General features: G+C 43.4%; 1 protein-coding gene across 1 annotated transcript in view; it reads left to right on the top strand.

The window, feature by feature from the left end:
• The window catches only part of ARHGEF37 (Rho guanine nucleotide exchange factor 37), a 167800-nt gene that overhangs the window by 71515 nt on the left and 72685 nt on the right, over positions 1-23600 (top strand). Inside the window, 8 exon segments of the mRNA XM_068277128.1 lie at positions 1911-2034; positions 8844-8988; positions 13994-14202; positions 16623-16753; positions 16831-16935; positions 17973-18083; positions 20338-20667; positions 23130-23261. Of these exon segments, the coding sequence (XP_068133229.1) occupies positions 1911-2034; positions 8844-8988; positions 13994-14202; positions 16623-16753; positions 16831-16935; positions 17973-18083; positions 20338-20667; positions 23130-23261 (1287 nt within the window).

Below are 23600 nucleotides of genomic sequence, written 5' to 3'. Positions count from 1 at the left end.
TCTCCATTCTAGAATTCTTTTGATATGGATTGCTTGGGTATATCTAAGGCCCTGTTCACACTTGACAAAGCAAAACACGATTGCGATTGTGCATTGCGTTGTCCTGCGATTTTTCAGTGATTGTGCTTTGCAATTCTCATTCCAGTGCGATCGTCAGAAATCAGGCCGCATTTTCAGCAGTGTGAGTAGACCCGTAGGATTACTTGTGCAGCAGCGCTTTGTTGATCGCTGGCGATCAGCAAAGCACGAATCACGGGCATAACGCGCCTTAGTGTGAATGAGGCCTAAGCATACTGTGGGCTGCTTATGCACCTATCCTCTACCTCCTCGTCAAAAGACTATTCTTGCTTGTTTACTTTACCTAATAAATCTTTGGAGCATTTTATGTAAGGCGGAGAACTGTATGTAAGAATTTCAAGGGGGGTATTTTGCAGGCAAAAATGTATTTCCTTTTAAACAATACAGATTTCCTGGCTGTCCTGCTGATCATCTGCCTCTAAAACTTTTAGCCATAGACCCAGAACAAGCATGCAGATAAGGTGCTCTGACTGAAGTCTGACTAGATTATCCGCACTACCAGAGAGCTCAGCAGGACTGCCAGGCAACTGGTATTGTTTAAAAGGAAAAAATGAAAAAAATGTCAGCTTCCATGTCCCTCTCACTTCAGGTGTGCTTTTATGTATTTGTGTCTTCCCTGCATTGATCTTATAATTTAATTTAACTAAGAAATCTTTAATAAATCTTTAAAGGAACACTATCAATACCCAAGTGTTCTAAAATGACAATGTACAAATAATGTCTAAGTAGCTGTGTAAACATTTCCCTAATATTCATGTTAAATATCAGAGGCAAAAGTTGTAATTCATTGTGTGTAGATTTTAGCTATGTTTGGAATGTCTCATTTGCAGATGTATCTGCAGTATGGCATGCTAACAACAGTCTGACATGCTAAGAACCGTGTAATATTGAAGCAGAGTTATATGAAAAACAGGTATCAGGTTTCACACACACAATTACAAATGTTTATGTTGCACATAAGATACGTTTCCTCTGATCTCTGTGAGAGAAAGCTCTGACTGAGCTCTCTGCCCACACAGAGTTAACAGATGCACTGTGAGGGAATTCCTACCTTCCCTCATGGCTCACTCTGATGTCAGATTGCAGCAGACTGCCCATCGGAAAAGTGTGAAAGGCATTTAATAACAGTAAAAGAGATAAGGATTCAAATGTATACACCAGTACTTAGCAGCACTTCCCAAACGTTTCCTATCTCAGTTGAAAACAAATGTTAATCAATAGTGTTCCTTTAAGTAAAGTGTGGTCACAGAGCAGAAATTCAGACATCAAGCCAATAAACGTTGAGTATGGTTCTGATACAGTTTTGTATAATGCCGGAAAAAGAAACTTAACATTTCAGAAGCTCGCAATAAACCATGTACAGTTAGCAATTAAAGGTATCACCGGAATCAACGTTTGTTGGTTTGATGTCTGCATTTCTGATTAGTCTTTTTACTTAACATATTTTGTTTTTTTTCCCTTAGCACTCCAGAAATGTTTCAGCTTAAAGTGGAGTGGATCAAGTCTAAGGCTTGGGTACACACCATACAATTTTCCCATATTATTGATAGGAAATTTTCACGATCCAGAAAAGGAAATTTTGAGTTTGGTACTGCACAAAATTGATCCCTTTCCCGATTGGAAGCAGACCAAACATGCTGGGAATTATTGAACAAGGGGACATTTCCTGTCAATCTGGCAGGAAAATTGCATGGTGTACCAGGTATTAAGCTTGAATTGCATTGGAGATTTCAGTGTTATAGTTGCAGTCTTATTGTTTTAGTAGTAGCATTGCTGGAATTGATATTTTCTAAGTAAATTAAGCATTGCTGTGAAATACTTTTTCCCCCTAGATCCCGGAGGTTGATGTCAGAGGTCTCCTTGGCAATGTAAATGGAGTCCTTTTGGTCCATGAAACATTTCTCAGAGAACTGCAACAGACTGAAACTGATGAGAAAAACCAAGCCCGTCGTATCGGTAAGTGGAACTGTTTATTATATATTGAAAACAAGATAAAATTAACTCCCCAGATATCTCCCGCTCTGTAGAAGAAATATACAGCATATAGGACAATTCCACACCAGTTCACAGCTTCTATTTTCATGATGCATCAGGGCCAATTTTGCACATAATAATAATAATAATATTAATAGATTTTTATTGCACTTTTCTCCCTGGGGGCTTAAAGCACTGTGACCCCGATCCCCGCCGCTCCGCCGTTTATACATTACCCAGCCTGGATCCAGCGATCGGCGCAGCCTCCCCATACAGCTCCGGTCTTCACTATGGGGAGTATCGCACATGACGTCGCCGACGTCATGCGCAAACCCGATCCTCCCCATAGAGAGACTGAAGCTGTGCAGGGAGGCTGCGCGTTTGCTGGATCCAGGGGGGGTAATGTATTAACGAGGGGATCGGGGGTTCCTGTCACTTGTACTAACTAGCCTAGTGCTAGCTAAAGGGTTTTCAGTCGCGGGATCTCATTTATTCTGTGTGAGGGAGTCCTAGGGCCAGGAAGCGGTATGCCCGACACAGTGCCGGACATACCGCTAAGGAGGTTAAAGCATACCAGAGCCGTAACCTATAGGAGAAATGGAGGGAGCCGGCATGTATAATGAGTGAACTGTCCTGATGGCAACCGCCCCCCCCCCCCCCCCCGTTCTCTTGTGTCCCCCTCCTTTCTTATCTAAAGCCTCCCCTGTGGTCCCTTCCGGATCACCAGAGTCGAGCTCCACTGTGCAGGCACTAGCCTGGCTTGTGCCCATCCCTCAGCGCGCGGCCGGTAGTGCTGTGCGTGCGCATGATGTCACGATTACATCGTGCGCAGAGCCCTCAATGCCACGCGCTGAGGGATGCGTGCAAGCCGGGCTAGTGTCTGCGCAGTGAAACCCGACTCTGGTGACCCAGAAGAGGGCGCCGGAGGGCTTTAGATGAGAAAGGAGGGTGACACAGGAGAACGGTGAGAGAGGTTGCTATCAGGACAGCTCAGTATGCATGCCGGCTCCCCCGTTTCTTCGAAGATTTTCGGCTCTGGTATCCTTTAACTACTCTGGCCTTTTGGACATACAGCATATATAGGCCGCATGTGCGGTCCCACGCCCGATTGCGCGCGTGCACGTGCGCTCCCGGCTTCGCTCTTTCTGCCTCTTATGTCCCCCCCTACTCATGGGCGTAACAATAGGGCCTGCGGTCCATGCGCCAGCGGCAGACAAACATACCTTCCGTGTGCTCCAGCGTGGACGCTTCTCTCTCTAGCCTCTGACGCGACTTCCTGTATAAACAGGAAGTCGCGTCAGACGCTAGAGAGCGAAGCGTCTGACGCTGGAGAGACAGGAAGTCAGGTCAGACGCTAGAGAGAGAAACGTCTGTGCTGGAGCGCACGGCAGGTATGTTTGCCGCTGCCCGCCGCTGCACATGTATGGTTATTGAAGCTGGAGGGGAGCGCAGAGGGGAGAGCCTGAGGTGAGGGGAGGGGGACCATCCCCCCTCCCTGCCGAGTGTGGCCATAGCTTTCCCCTCATGCTGCGAACCCTCCAGCCCCCCAAACCAGCCACGAGCGGGGGGGAGGGGGTAGGGGGCCCGCTCAAAATTTCTGCAGGGGGGCCCAGTGGGTCTCAGTTACGCCCCTGCCCCTATATCCCTCTAAGCATACATGTTACGCTTAGAGTGACGTCATGTAAACAAACTCATGGTTGCCATCTTATGGCCAAATAGTAAAACTACATCTACATAAAAAAAATAAAAAAAACACACATTTACATTAAAAAATTACTATTTACATCCCACCCTCCAAAAAATACCCAAATAAAATGTTTAATAAAAAAAAGTAAATATTTACCTAAGGGTCTAAATTTTTTAAATATCCATGTAAAGATGAAATATTTCTATTTTTTTTTTTATTATAAGCTTGTAAATAGTGATGGATGCAAAACGGAAAAAATGCGTTTTTATTTCCAAATAAAATATTGTCGCCATACATAGTGATAGGGACATAGTTAGTTTAAACGGTGTAATACCCGGGACTATTAGGCAAATACAACACATGGGTTTTAATTATGGAGACATGTATTATTTTAAAACTATAATGGCCGAAAACTGAGAAATGATTTTTTTCCTTTCTTTTTCTTATTCTTCCTGTTAAAATGCATTTACAGTTATGTAGCTCCTAGCAAAATGTACCACCCAAAGAAAGCCTAATCGGTGCTGGAAAAAACAAGATTCAGATTAAAACTTCAGCGCTATAAGGTACTTTAATGCTTCAATCCTCCACCAACACCCTTTAAAGTGCAGGTTTACCAGCCTCCAAGTAGACCCAGATTATTAGGTCTGAAGCGTTTTTGATCAAAGTCACCACGATTACAGGTTCCAGATTATATCTCCACCTTCCATATGCTTGAATATAGGCTTGAAGGCCCCTGATGACGCTTATGCGAAACCTGGTCGGGCGGACAGATGGTGGATGGGAGTGCGGCACCCCACTTATTCTTATTACACGCGCTGAACTGCTGTGTGTCCCTGTAAAAAGGGCCCAGAAGTGAGTATTTGCACATGTTTTTAGCTGAATCAATTGGCGAAATTTGTACACTTAGATCTGTTTTTAATTATTAAATGTATATATGCTGGGAGCACCTCTAATACAAAGAGAGGACGCTGAGCATATGGAAGGTGGAGATATAATCTGGATCTACTTGGAAGCTGGTAAGCCTGCACTTTAAAGGATGTTGGTGGAGGATTGAAGCATTGAAGTACCTTATAGCGCTAAACTTTCGATCTGGATGTATATGGAGTCTATCTGAGGACTTTTAACTTGGCAAGCTTTATGGGACTTATTTATTTCCTCCTGTGCGGATATATTGTTTAGATTTATTGGAAAAAATATATAGATATAGATATAAGATATAGATCAGTTCATTGTGATAAGTAGTGATAAAGTTATAGGCAAATGAATGGGAGGTGAAAATTGCTTGGATGCATAAAGTGAAACACGACTGAGGGCTGAAGTGGTTAAGTTTCTCCTGGGAATGACAAGTCTTATTTGCAGAGCTATGTACTTGAGTCCTATGCGGTTTAGAGCATTGAATTTCGGGAGGCAGATTTTAAAATGAAGTCTCCATTTTACTGGTAACCAGTAAAGTTTGAAGTACTGGGGAGATGTGTGAGCCACGGGGGGCTGTACAACCACCCCAGCTGCTGCATTATTTTCCAGGGCTCCTACGAGTAGGGTATTGCAGTAGTCCAGGAAAATAGATTCTTGACAGGAGACAGATTGGGACTTATCCAGCAATACTGTATTAATGGCATAGCACTGTTTTTTCTAATGAATTGTTTGTTCCAAGTTGGGTTATTTTAACAACACGAGTTGGTAATGGGTAAGAGTGCTCCAATTTGTTTTGATAACGTGTCTCTGATTAATATGATTACGGTAATCACAATCCATATGAGAAAAAATCTTGAGGACCCTGAAGACATGCTGGCCATGTGCAGTATTCCCCTTTCCAGCATTTCTTAAAGTTTTAGGATAAATTGGGTAGATAAATTATATAGGGGCCGTTATTGATTATTACATTATTGTGTAATCTTAAAAAAAACAATGTATTAGAATGTGGTAAATAATTCAGTATACCTACATTTACGCTACATTTTATGTTTTTTTCTGCTAAATTCAGAACACACATTCCACAGTGATGCACCTACCAGCAGTAAATATGTTGCCACCTGTGATAAATTAAAAAATTGAATTTGGGGAAAGACAACATTTTATAATAAGCAAGCAATGACTAAATAATTTATTAAGTAATATTGTTTAACCAGATAATGTAATCTATACAGTATACCTACGCCCCCAGAGACTTCATCTTAGCTCCAGGGGCGTAGATATATGTATCTCTGCCGTGACCGCTGCTGCGTTCTCATCGCCGCCCATTAGCCCGTAGGTCAGTGAATGGGAACGCATTTAATTATCGGACTGCCCATGATCAAGGACACCAGCATCAGTAAGATGCCGTTTTCATTGACTAAACAGAAAGTGAAAGCATACACGGTTCCAGTATGCAGTAAAATAGACACAGTAAAAATAAATTGTGAGGACATCATGTTAGTTTTGCAAAAAGGGCTTTTAATTATTGACAGACGCAAAACTAATAAAATACACCTTTATTTCCAAATAAAATATTGTCGCCATACATTGTGATAGGGACATAATTTAAACGACATAGTAACAAATAGGCAAATAAAATATGTGAGTTTTAATTATGGTTTCACATATTTTAAAACTATAATGGCCTGAAATTTAGAAATTATGACTTTTTTCATTTTTTTTCTTATTATTCCCATTAAAATGCATTTAGAAAAAAATAATTAGAGCAAAATGTACCACCCAAAGAAAACCTAATTGGTGGCGAAAAAAAACACTATATAGACCATTTCGTTGTGATAAGCAGCAGGGCTGTGGAGTCGGAGCAATTTTGAGTACCTGGAGTCGGAGTCGGTGGTTTCAATAAACTGAGGAGTCGGATGATTTTTGAACCAAATCCATAGCCTATGTAAAAATTTAGACTAAGGAGTTCGGAGTCGAAGTGTTGTAGCAATTTTGGGAACCTGGAGTCGGTGGTTTCATAAACTGAGGAGTTGGAGTCAGATGTTTGTACTGACTCCACAGCCCTGATAAGCAGAAGTTATTGGTGAAAGGGAGGAGCGCTGAAATGGGAAAATTGCTCTGGTCCATAAGTAAAAAACCCCTCAGTGGTAAACTGGTTAAAATAAGCGAATGCATTCATTAAGCTTTATTTAGTTAAGTTCCTCTTTAATTCAACTGCACCTATCCTTTTACTGTGTTGGCAATATTGCATGGATATTGTGTAAAAAGCTTTAAAGAGGAGCTGTCAGCTATACTATCTCAGAAAAAAACCCACATATATAAGTAGATAAATACATGCTCCACTTACATAACATATGCGATGTTTTGATGTTAAAGGGAACCTAAACCGAGAGGGATCTGGATGTTTCCTTTTAAACAATACCAGTTGCCTGGCAGTCCAGCTGAACTCTTTAGCTGCAGTAGATCCTGAATTACAGACCTGAAACAAGCATGCAGCTAATCCAGTCTGACTTCAGTCAGAGCACCTGATCTGCATGCTAGTTCAGGGGCTGTGGCTGAAAGTATTAGAGACACAGGATCAGCAGGAGAATCAGGTAACTGGTATTATTTTAAAGCGGAATATAACCCTGCATTTCAACTTTGCTCTAAAACATTATTTACAGTATATTATATGCAACCAGCATTTTTTTTTTTTACTAGACACAGGGCTTTAAAGTCCCTAGAGATTTCTGCAGACGCATCCGAACTTGAGTTAGATACTTTTTGTTTACACAAAGTGTTTATTGTGACTCATCTCTCTCACTGAGAAGGAGTTGGAGGACAGCCAAAGAATGTGTAACATTTCTAAATATATACATATAACTAAATAGAATGTAACTATCTGAACGTCTGCACGGAACTTAAAACCTCTGTGTTTAACCCTTCCAATGCTGGTCTAGTAAAAAAAAATGCTTTTTGCATAATAATATGCTGTAAATAATGTTTTAGAGCAAAGTTGAAATGCAGGGTTATATTCCGCTTTAATAGGAAAAATCCAAATCCTTCTCAGTTTAGGTTCCCTTTAACGATTTTTTTACAGTAAAAAAAGAGAAAAACCTTCTTAGCATTTCCCATTTTAACTGTGGCTATTTTGAAGCCAATCCTGATGTCATTTCCTCCCCTACGCTCCTCTGCCTGATTTGCCCGCCCTTCACTATAGAAAGTGCATTGTCTCAGCATGAGAAATATTGGCCAGAGAGCAGGGCCAGCCTTTGCTATGAGCGACCTGTGCGGTCACTCAGGGCGCCATGCTCTCAAGGGCGCATGCGCCCTGTCGCCCCTCGCCGCCCTGCTGTCTCCCTGTGTCCTCTCAGTCTATATTTAGAGCAGGACTACAAGAAAATGGCCACCGATGTCCACAAATGCAGACAAATGGCGGCCATTTTCTTGTAGCCTGCTCGAACTACAGATGGAGCGGAGGCGGGGAGAGAAGAGTGACGTCGGCGCTGGAGCTGGATGTCAGGTGAGTCCGTCTCTGCCCGGCCCGCTGCCACATAAAGGGAGGGGGGGTGCCTGGGACAAACTACCTACACTGGGGGCATACTATCTACACTGGGGCAAGCTACGTACACTGGGGGCATACTGGGGCAAACTACCTACAATGGGGGCATACTACCTACACTTGGGGCATACTGGGGCATACTACCTACACTGGGGGCATACTACCTACACTGGGGGCAACCATGCTACTACACTGGGGGAAACTGTACTAGCTAAACTGAGGGCAGCTATGCTACCTATATGGGGACAACTATGCTACTTATGGGGGGGGGGGGGGGGGCAACAAAATCCGGTTTCGCTCAGGGCGCTGTGAAACCTAAGGCCGGCCCTGCCAGAGAGGAACAGAGGGGTGGGAGGGGAAAATAGGTGGGAAGGACGCTTCAGCCAATCAAGCTGCATTAGTTAAGTCTGAGGGGAAAGTAGAGAAGCAAAAAAGGACAACCTAGCATGCCCTGCAACTACCTTTGTGCAAATAAGAGTAAGTCAGGTAAACTGGGGAATGATCATTTATCAACAAAAAAAGTAATAGTGATTTAACTTTTGGATTGCCTTGTAAGCATACTTATTACTTGTTTACCAGATAAAAATAAAGAATTGATTTTATGCCCGACAGTTACACGTCAATGCTGAATTGTGCTTTGCATTGTAGGAAGCCTGTTTCAGGAATTTAGCAGTGATATGGAAAACGAGTATGCTATGTATTGTTATGGATATGCCAGAGCCTTATCATTACTGCAGACGTACCAAGAAACCCACATCCATAAAAAGATCCAAGATGTACTGCTGGCCATGGCGTGAGTACCACCTGCACCATATATAAGCAGTAACTCATAATAACCAGTAATTGTTATGCTGGATACACACCATGTGTTTCAGCGTCAAATGCGTCCGTCGATACGCGTCGATTCGATTATTTCCGAGCATTTTACGAACGCATTTCGATGATTCTTAGGTCGATTGCCATGTAAAGTATGGCAAATCGACCTAATGATCCATCGGAGCTTGAATCGGACATGTCGGAAATAATCGAACCGATGCGTATCGACGGACGCATCGAACGCGGAAACGCATGGTGTGTATCCAGCATTAGGGAAGGCATTAAAATGCACATGCTGATTTCAAGCATGGGATATTCTGGAAGAGATAACATGAATGATGAGCACTGTCTTGATATATTGTTTCTGCTTCGCATTATAAGTGCAGCACAAAAAAAAATAATAAATGTCTATTGCTTGCATTGTATCTAAATATTGCATTACTAGTATGTCGCATATTATAAAGGAATATATTTAATATAATGATATTAGAGTAACCTCTATACCAAAATCAGAGCCATTTAAATTATGCGACGTTTTCTTTTACATTTGTTTTAATCCCTCATAGCCAGCTTCACATTTTTTCTACATGAGAAGGTGCTCTGGGCAATGTCCTTCTTTCTTAATGAGCGTTACCTTGAAGCCCAAAGCACAATGCCTTCCTGGTTGAGTCAATGGAGCTTATTTTAAAGCTCAGTTGCTTACCATTTTCATGGCTGTTTCTATCTATCTAGGGTACACCTATAGGGCAGCGTGCGTCCTGGCTTATGCTTGTTTGCATTTGGGCTTGTAGGAACATGAGGATGTTTTCCCACAATTTGGGGCATGTCACCCTATAGATTTGGTATATAGATGATGTGCTGGCAGTATGGAGTGGGATTGTAGATGAGATTACCAAATTAGTTGGCATTTTTAATGCGAATAGGAAGAACATCAGGTTCAACCATGTGGCTGGTACCTAGATTTCCTTTGTGGACCTTCTTTTAAAGATTGAGGGGAACACTGTTGTCTCCTCTTCTTTTCGTACACCCAGATACACCCTGCTCCATGCTGCCAGCCATCATCTGCTGACATTGAAGCAAAGGATCCCATATGAACATTTCCTCCGGTTATGGAGGAACAGCTCTTTAGATGATGACTATAGATGAGAATCCAGGTCTATGTACCAATGTTTTCATGCCAAAGGATATCCTCATTCAATATTGCGGAATGCATTGAAGCGGGCTTGGGGGTTGAAACAACAGTAGTTTTTGATTTCCAGGGAGAATAAACCAAGTGGAAGGGAGGTGATTGTGTCCATCTAATCACCGGATATGGGGTCCACTGGGAGCATTTGCAAGGTCTCTTGGTCAATTTTTTGCAAATCCTCACTGCATCCTGGAAGGGTTGCCGAGATTGTGGGCCCCAGACACCTCATGATGGCAAAAAGGCCCCCTAATCTCAGGGCTCAACTGGTCCATAGCATATTGCAGGGTAAGTAATTAACATGGGTACAGCGCAAAGTGTCGCAAGACATGTTCAAATGCTGTGAATGTAAATTTTCCCTTTTAAAGAAAGAACCAGTAACTTGAATAGTGCAGAAGACACTGAGTACTCTATAAGACCATTTATCAATTGTGACACCGAGAAGGTGGTCTATATCACAGTGAAAATGGTGGTCTATATGGTTCAGTGTCCCTGCAAACTGAAATAAATAAGGATGGCAATGCTTAGGAAACCTCACGAAGGAGCATGTAGATTTGTAAGGTTCTGATTTGCTGTGATGACTTCCTGGTTCAACACATGATCATGACCAGCAACAGGCACGTCGCTAGCGCTATTTGTTGGTGGCACGTGCCCCCAATATGCCTCAGGGGTGCCACGGATCTCAGTTTGGGGAGTGCCCTACATGGGTGCCCCAAATCTATTGTTAAACGCGGCTGCCGTTCGCTCGATACGGCGGCCGCCATGTTGTGGGTGGTGCTGACAGTCCTCCTCTCCTGCACCGCCCCCTGCCCAATCACAAGCGCCGCTGTCGCTGAGCAGCACCTGGCGGGGCGTGCCGGTGTGGGATCACAGTGTGGACTGACTGTGGAGACAGCCGCAGGGGGCTGGAGTGAGCGAGCGAGCGTGGTAACTCCGCCCCCTGCACGCGCTTCTTTTGGGCTCCCGGTCGGCGTCCTCCTGTCTGGCATCCCCGCGATTACATTTTAAAGGCAGGGGGGCGGCCATGTCACTCACTACATCACGGCGGAGGGGGCTGCACCTATCACTCACTACCTAATCTGGGGGCGCCTATCACTCACTACCTAACGGGGGTCCCTGGTGTCACTCACTATCTAACTGGGGGTCCCTGGTGTCACTATCTAACTGGGGGTCCCTGCTGTCACTAACTGGTGGTCCCTGCTGTCACTATCTTACTGGGGGTCCCTGCTGTCACTCACTATCTAACTGGGGGTCCCTGCTGTCACTCCCTAACTGGGGGTCCCTGCTGTCACTCCCTATCTAACTGGGGGTCCCTGCTGTCACTCCCTATCTAACTGGGGGTCCCTGCTGTCACTCCCTATCTAACTGGGGGTCCCTGCTGTCACTCCCTATCTAACTGGGGGTCCCTGCTGTCACTCCCTATCTAACTGGGGGTCCCTGCTGTCACTCCCTATCTAACTGGGGGTCCCTGCTGTCACTCCCTATCTAACTGGGGGTCCCTGCTGTCACTCACTAACTGGAGATCCCTGCTGTCACTCACTACTTAACTTGGGGTCCCTGCTGTCACTATCTAACTGGGGGTCCCTGCTGTCACTATCTTACTGGGGGTCCCTGCTGTCACTCCCTATGTAACTAGGGGTCCCTGCTGTTCCTCCCTAACTGGGGGTCCCTGCTTTCACTCCCTATCTAACTGGGGGTCCCTGCTGTCACTCCCTATATAACTGGGGGTCCCTGCTGTCACTCCCCATCTAACTGGGGGTCCCTGCTGTCGCTCACTAACTGGGGATCCCTGCTGTCACTCACTATCTAACTGGGGGTCCCTGCTGTCACTCACTATTTAACTGGGGGTCCCTGCTGTCTCTCACTATCTAACTGGGGGTCCCTGCTGTCACTCCCTATCTAACTGGGGGTCCCTGCTGTCACTCCCTATCTAACTGGGGGTCCCTGCTATCACTCCCTTTCTAACTGGGGGTCCCTGCTGTCACTCCCTATCTAACTGGGGGTCCCTGTTACTCACTACCTAAACTGGGGCCTCCTGTCACTACATACACTGGGGGGCTCCTGTCACTAAATGAGCTGGGGGTCTCCTGTCCCTACCTGAACTGGGGGACTCCCGGCGCTACCTGAACTGGGGGACTCCCGGCGCTACCTGAACTGGGGGACTCCTGGCGCTACCTGAACTATCCAGGCCAGCCAGCCCAGCATCACCACCAGCCAACCAGCCCAGAATCACTGTCAAAAGGGCCACAGCATCACCACCAGTCAGGCCAGCATTCACTTCAACCAGCCTAGCACAGCCCAGCATTACCGCCAGACAACCCAGCCACAGCATCACCGCCAACCCAGCCACAGCATAAACGTCAACCCAGCCACAGCATAAACGTCAACCCAGCCACAGCATCACCGCCAGCCAACCCGGCCACAGCATCACTGCCAGCCAACCCGGCCACAGCATCACCGCCAGCCAGGCCACAGCATCACTGCCAGGCCTTACAGCTCACACATCATCCCCAATCCAGCCAAAAACAGTATTGCCAGGCACAGCAGCCAGTACAGGAGAATTCAGAAGCCAGGTGAGAGGTGTCTACCATATTAAGGGGGCATTCTGCCTATTTATGTGAAATGCTGTCTATTTATGTCCCCCATGACTGCTGAATTTGTCTTGTTGGGGGCTTCATGGTTGCTGAATTTGTCTTGTTGGGAGCCTCATGATTTGTTGGGGGCCTCAAGATTGCTGAATTTGTCTTGTTGGGGGGCCTCTTGATTTGTTGGGGGCCTCAAGACTGCTGAATTTGTCTTGTTGGGGGGCCTCATGATTTGTTGGGGGCCTTATGATTGCTGAATTTGTCTTGTTGGGGGCCTCACGATTGCTGAATTTGTCATGTTGGGGGCCTCATGATTGCTGAATTTGTCTTGTTGGGGGCCTCATGATTTGTTGGGGGCCTCATGTTTGCCGACTTTGTCATGTTGGGGGCCTCATGATTGCTGAATTTGTCTTGTTGGGGGCCTCATGATTGCTGAATGTGTCTTGTTTGGGACCTCATGATTTGTTGGGGGCCTCATGATTGCTGAATTTGTCTTGTTGGGGGTCACATGATTGCTAACTGCGAGACTATGGGAAAAACTGAATCATCATCATATGAGACAATAGCATTAAACCTACTTTTTTAGCTTTTTAAAACAGAAAATAAAACTGGGAGGTTCTAAAAAAAAATGAATACATTTTTTCAGGAGTAGGATGGATGAAATTGTTTATCTTCACAGTTTTTCAACTTGGATTTTCCATAATGTTCATGTGTGTGTTAAAACGTTTGTACAGTATTTAGTTTAAATTGCTGTTGCCACTTTGCGATAGATAAGTGACTTGTCAAAATTGTATGTGCGTATGTGCGTATACATCTTTGATCTATGCCTATACTGATCGTAAATTATCTAAAGGACAGGGGGCTCCATCCAGTATTTCGATGGGCAGGCCCGTTATCTGTAGCTTACACCGCTGCTAAGTTCATGTACGTTTGGCCCCACCCATGGCCACGCCCACTCACTGCATGACCACGCCCATTTTTGCCGCGGACCCCCACCCACAGGTGCCCCCGATCTCCAAGGACCCTAGGAACGCCCCTGACCAGCAAAACAGAACATTACACATCAGCTAATCAATTTGATAACATGCTTCTTCATGAGTTCTAAGCATTGGCATCCCTAGAAATATGTAGGCAAGACTCATCAGATGGCTCATAATAATGTGTTCTGAAAAAGGGTGCACAGATTTACAGTGATAACTTTTCTCCTTTAACAGAAGCCATGAAAATGCAAAGCAATATTCCAACCTTTCCTTCTATCTGGTAAAACCTGTGCAGCGTATAACCCAATATCCCTTGCTTCTGAAGAACATCCTTAAAAAAGTACCACTGGACAGGACATCACAGGAGGTACTGCAGGGGGCTTGCAACACCATGGAAAATGTGAATGTCAGCATCAATGAAAGCAAGAGGCGCAAAGAAATTGGTGAGATAAATATGATTCTATTACTTTGTGTTTTTGTAGCTGCGTACCCACCTGGCGATTTTACCGATGATTTTCACGACGACCTGCAATTTCTACACGTCGCCAGGTGGGTATAGAACCACCATGCGAACGTTGCCTAGCGTCGCGCCAATGACTACAGACCGACACAGCAGATTGGATCTTAAAGAGCCCCGATGACATCGGACAAAGTACCGCGATTGCTGGAAGTCTTGCTTGCAATGCCGTGTACGTTGCGTGACCTCGTTCTTAACCCGCCGACAGGAAGCTGCGTCTTATTTTTCTGCCGAAACAAGTTAACATTCCAGTATGCAATGCACTTTGTCTCCTAGTCAGACTATATGGTACAGCTCACTGATAAGGAATTACAGCCATTAAACTCTTTCTTGGAGAGAAATTCTGAGTGCAGGGCAGAGATAACAAAAAGGTCAGTAGGTTATATGTTTCCGTTTCTGGAATACTGAAACACTGTATCAGTCATATGAGACAATAAAACTTTAAACATACTTTTTGTGGCTTATACACAGAAAATAGAAACTGTGGGATTCTTAAAGTATGTTCTCCCCGTGGATTTTCTTTTGGACACTCCAGTTTCCATACACATCTCAAAAACATATAAGTTAATTGGCGTCCCCCTAAATTGGCACTAGACTATGATGGTCATCATACGATATGACTACAGAGATTAGATTGTGAGCCCCTCTGAGGGACAGTTCAGTGACAAGGCTATATATAATCTGCACAGTGCTGCAGACGGTGTCGATGCTATATATGGTAAATAATAATAATAAGTCATTTTTTAGAAGTAGGAGGATAGATACAGTTGTTTATCTCATCAATTTATTTTCACCTTGGGTTTCCTTTAACATTTATTGTGGAGAAGAAATGGAAATTCTGGATTGTGTGATTCATTTTTTGTTTTAAGGAAATGATTGAAGACATTTTTCAATTTAGTGCTAAAAACACAGAGCAGTCTCAGCCCATGCGCTGCATAGTTTTCTACTTGAGGATTTTTGTTCTGTAATCTCCCCTGCTTTGTGGCTGAGGCAACAGCTGGTATTTCTTCTATGCACTTTAGGTACCACCTTGGTGGCCGCCATTTATGTAGAGAAAGTGACAGATAGCACCCATTATATAATAACATAAAGGCATCTAAAATAGGGCTCTCCCCTTGGAAGGTGCCCTCGTTAATATTAGTACAGAGGATAAAAAGCAGGGCTCCGCTATTATGAGTTGCCTACTAAGCTGCACAGCACACCAGGCATTCATATTTTGCATGGCTCAGTACTGCCTACTGAACCCATACTTACCACCTGAAAACAAAATATAGTTACAACTAAAATAAAAACTTTTCTTCAAGTAAAATGGCCGCCACACTTTGTTAGAGATAAAGGAGGGTATAACAGTGCAATGTTAAAAAAACAAGTAAATATAAAATCAAGCAATCCTCAACACATATCACTAAGATTTGTCTATTGTCTCCAGTGTAGATATCCAGCTTCTTAACAAAACACTCCCCTACAGTGTGGATGACCCTACCCACAATAACGGTGTCCATGTCAGAAAAAGGGGCAAGGTTTTTTACTTGGCTGGTACCTCAGACTATTACAGGCTCTGTGCAAGCATACGTATTAGCCGGCGAGCTGTATCCAGGGTGAGCCGAAATCCCTGGCGGTGTTAAATACTATTCCTCCAACTCCTCCTCGTTGCAACTCAGAGAGAGATGTAATTTGGGTTCAGCGATAGTCAGAGACCCGAATTACCCTTACTATAGCATTGCTGCTATAGCAGCACCTGCTTCTGGCGCTGAGTGCCATGCGCTGAAACAACCTACTTCGCCGTGCAAGCCCCAGGATACAAAACCACCACCAGCCAACTATTGGACCACTGCTAGTCAACTGGTGTTTCTTACCAATCACAGGTGAGCTTATAAATTTGCCCTGTGACTTTACACCCCAGGCAAAACATCTCAGCAACCCAACTCAGAGGTACACTTTGTCAAGGCAATAAAGAATTCATATTTTAATTACCACACTCTAATGAAATACAAGTAAATGGGGTTAGACAGTGCTTTGGGGTTCCCTTGTTATGGCTGCTGCAGCCTTTCAATTCCGGTGTCAGTGAAGGGAAACATTTGGGGAAAGTATTGGAGTGAATGAGTGAGATGGCACCTAAGCTTACAGATGCTGCAATAAACAATTGAACAGCAGGTAAAATAGTTTGTTTTGAGTCCTCTGTGTCCTGAGCTATTTGATTCAATGTACTTTTCCAAGACGGACATTGGCTAACACTTGGCAGGCATTAGGAGTGTGTATCTAGTGCAAACCTATTTCATAGGAAGTTAAAGTGTGCTGTAACGTCATTATGCATTATGCAGTTGTTCTTTTCCTTTTTTTGGACAGCCAGCAAGTATTTGCAGTCCGACCAGAGAACTTTAATGAAAAAGATGACTCAGCTAAGTACTCATACTATCAATAAGAAGACAAGGAGGTTAAGCCAGTTTTTGAGACAAGAGGCTGGCATGTCCCCCAAGGTATGTTTAGGTGCACTGTGTGAGTGTGTTTTATTTAACCACAAGTGGTATCTTTAAAGTGTCATAACTCTTTGCAGAAAGAAGACAAGGAATTTGATAGCTTGGCAGAAAAGTTTCATAAACTGGTGGATACAGTGAACCAGCTAGATGAAAATGTAACAGCATATGTAAAAAATGTGGAGGTAAGCAAGGCCTTAAGGTAGGAATAGCACCTGATAAATTAATTTTAATAATGTGTATGTAGTTCATGTACATCTACCCAGGCTTTCTAAACCAGGGGTTCCCTGGCATTTTCTCTTTTGAGAAAGTTTCAAAAGTACCTCTTGGGCTCATCTGTGTCCTCTTCAACCATTGTATGCTCGCCCCAAATGGTGGTGGGGAGGGAGGTGTGGGAGTGTCATTGGGCGCACTATCATATGGGGTACTGTAAAAAGAAGCCCAAAATTGGGTCACAATAATAAGGAGCACATTAATAAAAACAATAGATTAAGGAGACTGTATAATGAGGGGCACTATAGTAGGGCATAGTATAATAAAGAGTACTATCAAATGGAAGCATTATCATTGTGGGCTTTATAATTGGAAACACTATCTTGTGCTACTACAATAGGAAGCAGTGTAGGGAAGAATCATGGAAATGCTACTAAACAACAAGGCTTTTACAATGAACAACCACTTTTAAAGACCATGCCTCCTACAAAAGAAATCCCACACTAAGGCCTGGGTTCCTTGAGATTCAATAATGATGTAAAGGGTTCCTTCGGGGTCTAAAGGTTGAGAAAGGCTGATATACACACCTTTTATGAAAGCATTCATTGTTCTGTGCTGTTTGCTGCTGTGTTGGAGAGCCATTATTCTTTGTAGGAATCAGTGGCACTGTAAAGATTTTGCTATGAGTTGAAATAACACAATGTTATGTCAGCAGTGAAATAAAAATTGATTGTGGTTACACAGTTGTGTATAGTTGCGGCACAGTTTAAGTTTGCTGATTACACAGGGTTATGTATTGCCACAGTTATGTTGTACAATTGCATATACGGAAAATTTTGGACTCTCAAAATAGATTTGACTATAGAAATTCCTTAGACTTCTGACTGACCTGTGGTGGGCTGCACATGCATAGAGCAACAGAAAAGAAAGCTTGTAGTTGAGACCATAGGTAGTAATCTTTGATTTCTATGCTCCATTTAATGAACCTGTTGTATTCTGTATTCTATAGGCATTTCTGCAGATTCCGCCTCAGACATATCCACTGGAGTACCTGCAAGAAAGCATGTGCCCCTTCCAAGGCTTCTCACAAGAGCTCTGCAGCAAGACATACCCAGCCTTTGTAAGTGCTTGTACTGCTCATAATAATCCAACATTTGTACCTTAAAATAAATATTTTAGCTGTCAAATTCCTATACAGAGACGATTCTCTTATATGCAGAGGAATTACAAGAAATCAAAACATAACTTCTAAAATGAGGGGTGTCCGGTAGATTAAATTCTAATGACGAACCTTAGGAACCGGGATAGGAAAAAGGAACAGAAAACACCAGGAGCACCAGATAGTGTAGTATTTCCAGGCAATGAAATAATGGGTTAAACAAATACTATTTACAAACCTAAGTTGCTATTGGGCAACCACAGTACCAGGAAGGTGGAGAATTCCATCTCTAAGCCAATTGGGTATCCTCTTCTGGATAGGTTAGGTCACACTCCAGAAAAATGACCACTGAATAATTTTCACTAAGGATACCCCTGGAAAGGAGGGGGGGGGGGGGGGGGGGGGAAGTGTACACAAAATGGAAAGAGGCACCCCAATGTAGTACACAGTTGTTTAAAGCTGATCATTTCTGTATAACTTCTAAAATGATTAAAGTCATTTAAAAAAAAGCCAGTTCAACTCACCTGGGGCTACTACCGGCTCCCTGCAGTCGCATGCGCAGGACGCCCCCAGCAAGGAAAGTGGGTCGCTGCGGAGAACCAAAGGATCGGGTTGTCCCGGCATTGGCACAGGGCGCCTGCAGTGGGTCTGTAAAAGCTCCTGAAAAGTTAAACTGCCTTTTTTTTATGTCTTTGGGTTTCCTTTAAGGAGGTTTCTATTAGAATAGTCAACATACAAGCCTCCAATGTATTACTGTGAAGCAACATGGGGGCATTCCTCTCTCCTATTTACAATGTAAGATTTTAACGCACCAGTTACGAGTAATCACAAATACAAATGAAGTCAGAAATACCTTTTTCATTAGTCTGTGAACATTGATCACGTGACCTCTTAGTTGACATTTCTGGTGCGGGAGGAGAGGCACATCATTGTAGGTTAAAGGGAGTCTGAAGCGAAAATAAAAACAAAAAACAAATACTCACCTAATAAGAGGGAAGGCTCTGGGTCCTATAGGACCTTCCGTTCTACTCACGGTCCCCGCATTCCAGCACTGGATCCTCCATTAGCAGTCTACGACCAATCCATGACTGCTCTCCGCCACTGCCTGAGGCTTTGGAAGTCTTTGGGAGCCCGAGTGCTCCCGAAGTCGGGCCACTCCGTACTGCACATGAGCAGACACGCTGTACAGAGCCGCCCATCTTCAGGAGCAATCGGGCTTCCCGAAAACTTCCGAAGCCTTCTGTGGCGGGACATTTGAACTGGAGATCCAGCGCTGGAACACGGAGACCGTGAGGAGAATGGGAAGGCTCTATAACACCCAAAGCCTTCCCTCTCATTAGGTCAGTATCTGTTTTTTTGTTTTTACTTTGGCTACAGATTTACTTTACTGGAGCAATGCCCCTTACTGCCAGATCTCCTTTAGAATCCATAAGAATGCTGTATGTCCCATACGAGGCACAGTTCAGGGCAGGGCCATTTCTGGCCATTTTGGCACTGTCCGATTCCCACTTAACAAATGTTAACATGCACAAAAGTACGGTATTTACGTATACTGATATTAAAATGTTAGCAGTGTTTGTTAAAAAAAAAAGAAAAATGTAATCCGGAATAGAGAAGCACCTGTGGCCATGTTGATTTTCATATATATAGTGAGGACTTGAAGCTTGGTTGCAGAACATTGCGCAGTTCTGCTATTCTAATGTTCCAAAGAGGAGTTCAGGCAATCAACAAAGAACAGTTCTAAAACACATTAATAGCACCAACCACTCCATTGTTTGCTGCTGAAATTACGGTAGTTATAACACATTACTGGGCAGGATAGGTGTTAAAGCATATAATGTGGACTGTTAATGCGGTTACATCAAGCCCCTTCCATAATGTAACAAGCAGCTCTATATAATTTCTTTACAAAGTGCTTGGTATTTTTTTTTATGCTCCCTCTAGCAGATGCTGCCTTAGGCAACCCCCTAGTTTGCCTGTGCCTAAACACAGTCTCCCACATTGGCATCAGAATTGAAATACTATATTGTACCTCTGTGATGGTGGCCTTGTCTCTTCTTTGTGCAGGAATGAGTCTACAAATTGTCTGTTATTGCCGACCAGGAATTTAGCTTTCAGCCTATGGGTGGTGTTAGGAAAGGGACTGCTGCTAATTTATCTGCAGGTCAATGCCAAGTCAATAGAAAAACATATCTTTATTGTTTTCTGATTACAGAAGAGGAGGGTGCAGCTACTGGTCCTACAGCCAATCAGAAACCTTTCTGAATGTCTAAAGGGGCCAAAAAACCTGATCAAGAAGAGAGCAGACAAATTACTGGACTATGAAAACCTAGACGAAAAGTCTAGTGAGACTGGGAAAATGACATATGAAGAGGAGGATATTGTAAACAACTACAAGGGCATCCATTCTATGCTGGTGTCTGAGCTACCCCAATGCATAACCCTATCCTGGCAGTGTCTTCATAATGTCCTACTCACATTTATCACATTGCAGAAAGACCTAACAGAACAAGGACAGCATCTAGCACAAACACAAGCTTCTCAGGTAACTAGGTTTCTCCTGTACTTGTCTGGTTTTACATTTTCAGTTTATATGATAACATGTTATTCATTATTATTTTAAAGTAATCATGCAAGATGGGAAAAAAAGAATAAAGCCGGTACACATATCCAAGTTTAATTTGCCAATCATTAGCCAATTTTACTACTACAGTACCATGTAGTATTAGAGTTTACCTACACAATCTGTTCAAAGTTTTCAAAATCTGTTGGCCCTCATACTACATGGAGGTGGTAAAATTGGCCAATCAGAATTGAAGGTGTGTACCAGACTTTAGGAGGACATGAGTATCTATAAATTAGTGTAGCAAGCAGTGACATTGCTAGAAATCAGGGGGTGTTGTAGCAAACTTTTAAAGGTTTCCTGAGCTGAATTTCTTTTTGTCTGCATGTATCTTCAGTTGTGTGCTCCTCAAAATTATTATTTGTGAAATGTAGTATTATGTGAAACTTAAAGAGAACCCGAGGTGGGTTTGACAAATCCTATTAGGACACAGGGGCAGCCTCTGTGTCCTATACAATGCCCAGCCTCTGTGTCCTTCCAGCGTCCCCGTAAGCTTCCTCTAATCGGAAGCAGAGGCGGAGAGGGAAGGGACACAGGCGGGGAGCCGCGTTATACAGGAGGCGGGGGAGCAGCGCTGAATGACAGGGCAGAGGTAAATAACAGGCTAGCGACAATCTGCGTGTCGCTAGCCTGGCGCTTTTTTGAATGGGAGACAGCAGAGCCCGGGGGGGACTGGAGGAACACTGTAAGGACACAGAGGCTGGACATTGTATACAGAATGTGCCTCTGTGTCCTAATAGGATTTGTCAAACCCACCCGGGTTCTCTTTAAGATCTCATCTAATACCGGATAATGTTTTGATTTAGCGTTTTTGTTTGTTTGTTTGTTTTTGTTTAGCAGAAATTTGTCATGAAGTAGGAAGATACATAGAATTAATATGTGGATGGCCATTACATGGTAATTTCTTTTGGTTATGCCAAGAAAATAAATAGCTTTTATATAATTGGGCCTTTTGCATTACATTTACTTAGCAGTAGAGCATATAAAACTTTTATTTTCATTAAAAAAAAAACTTATATGCCCCCAACAAAGCCGAAGCATTGACGGTAGAGTCCATATTATAACATTTTATAGAATAACATACCATTACCGTATTTTTCGGACTATAAGACGCTCCTGACCATAAGACGCACCTAGGTTTAGAGGACAAAAACCAGGGCAACAAAATACATGCTAAACCTGGTGCATCCATGGTGAAGGGGCATCTTGTGGGTTATGCCCCCTTTGTACCTCATGCTCCTTTGTACCCCTTGTGTCTCCCTGTGTCCTCCTCTGTCCCCCTTGTGTCCTCTGTGTCCTCCATTTGTCCTCCTGTGTCCTCCTCTGCAAGGGCACAGTGCAGGGAGTCCCTGACATTGTGGCGGGTGGGAGGTTCGTATTTGCAGGCATTCACAAGTCAGGAACTCCCGCAGTTGGACTGTAAGACGCAGTGACTTTTCTCCCCACTTTTGAGTCTTACAGTCCAAAAAATACAGTAAATACCTAGTTCCCAACTCCTTTTTGATTATACATGTATCCTACCAGCCCAAAGAAATGTCATCTTTGTGACTATCTGGTCAAATTCGACTGGGCTAGAAGTGGCTATCTTGCAAATTAATGTAATATCCAGATCAATCTATAAGCACAACACAGCTATTTTACTGAATGCAGAGTAGCTTACATTCAGAAGCTTTACCATAAATCCTGCCTTATTCCCTACATTCTCTACATAAAGCAGAACTTTATTCTCAGCTGGGAATCAAGCAACACGTCCCAGTGGAGCTTGCTGCTAAATGGTTACTTGGAACAATCTCTAAAGATTGTTTTGGGTTTAGTTTTAAATGTGTGAATGGTTAAGCAGATACAGTAGCAGTAGATATAAATGTCTTACCTGTATTCCTTTTATATCACTTTTATGGCCATTTAGGATCTCTGCACCTTAGACCATTCATAAATCACATTTTATCTTTGGAGCTTGTATTAAAAAGAGGAATATCCTATCTATCTATCTATCTATCTATCTATCTATCTATCTATCTATCTATCTATCTATCTATCTATCTATCTATCTATCTATCATCTCCCAGAAGCCATTTTTGCATAGTTTTATCCAGTTGCTGGAGGGAACTTCAGCTTGATGTGCAGTGATAAATGGCAAGCTGCGATCCAGCAAAGATTGAGATTTTATGATGCCACCATCTGTCATATCATAGGAACGTCACTTGCACGAAAATAAATATTTCTTAAGATTTGACAACTCATTTTGTGCCAAAAGCATTACTTCCTTCCATTACATTATTCATAAAAGGGGAACGTAGACAGCCAATGTTGATTTTCACTGTATTTTCTTTCAGCACTTCATGAAATCTTTATTGCTTAGTGCATATAACTCTGATTATTTACAGATGCAGTGCAGCATGGTGCCAGAGGCCCAGTTTAGGAGATGGGTGGACAGCAGTATCCAGCAATTAGTTCCTCAGCTCAACGAATTCATAAAAAAATTTGAGGAGGAAACATCCTCCATTCCAATAACCCAGGTAAGGCCTGTCCTGGATGGTTTGCCTATTTCAGTCCAGCAATATGTATTTTTGGCGCATGCTTTTTGTGTCCAAACTTAGATAAATTTATCCTGGTGCTATATATAACCGGTTACCTCCCCAAACATTATTGCTCTCCTCCCCCCCTCAATCAAAAGCTAGCATAAAGCCAAGTGTAAATTACCAATGAACCCAAATGAAAGCATTAGGCTACGTTTACAATGTTGCTTTGCGGGGCAACCTAACTGCCGCATTGGAACGTGGCAAAGCAACACCTATGAACAGAGCACAGTATTGCGGAGCCCTGCATGGAATTGCCATGCCCTGTAGAGGGGGATT

Source organism: Hyperolius riggenbachi, chromosome 3 (assembly GCF_040937935.1).
Source record: "Hyperolius riggenbachi isolate aHypRig1 chromosome 3, aHypRig1.pri, whole genome shotgun sequence".
Classification (NCBI taxonomy): domain Eukaryota; kingdom Metazoa; phylum Chordata; class Amphibia; order Anura; family Hyperoliidae; genus Hyperolius; species Hyperolius riggenbachi.
The sequence above is the reverse complement of the archived record's forward strand: the minus strand, read 5'-3'. Positions and strand labels throughout refer to the sequence as shown.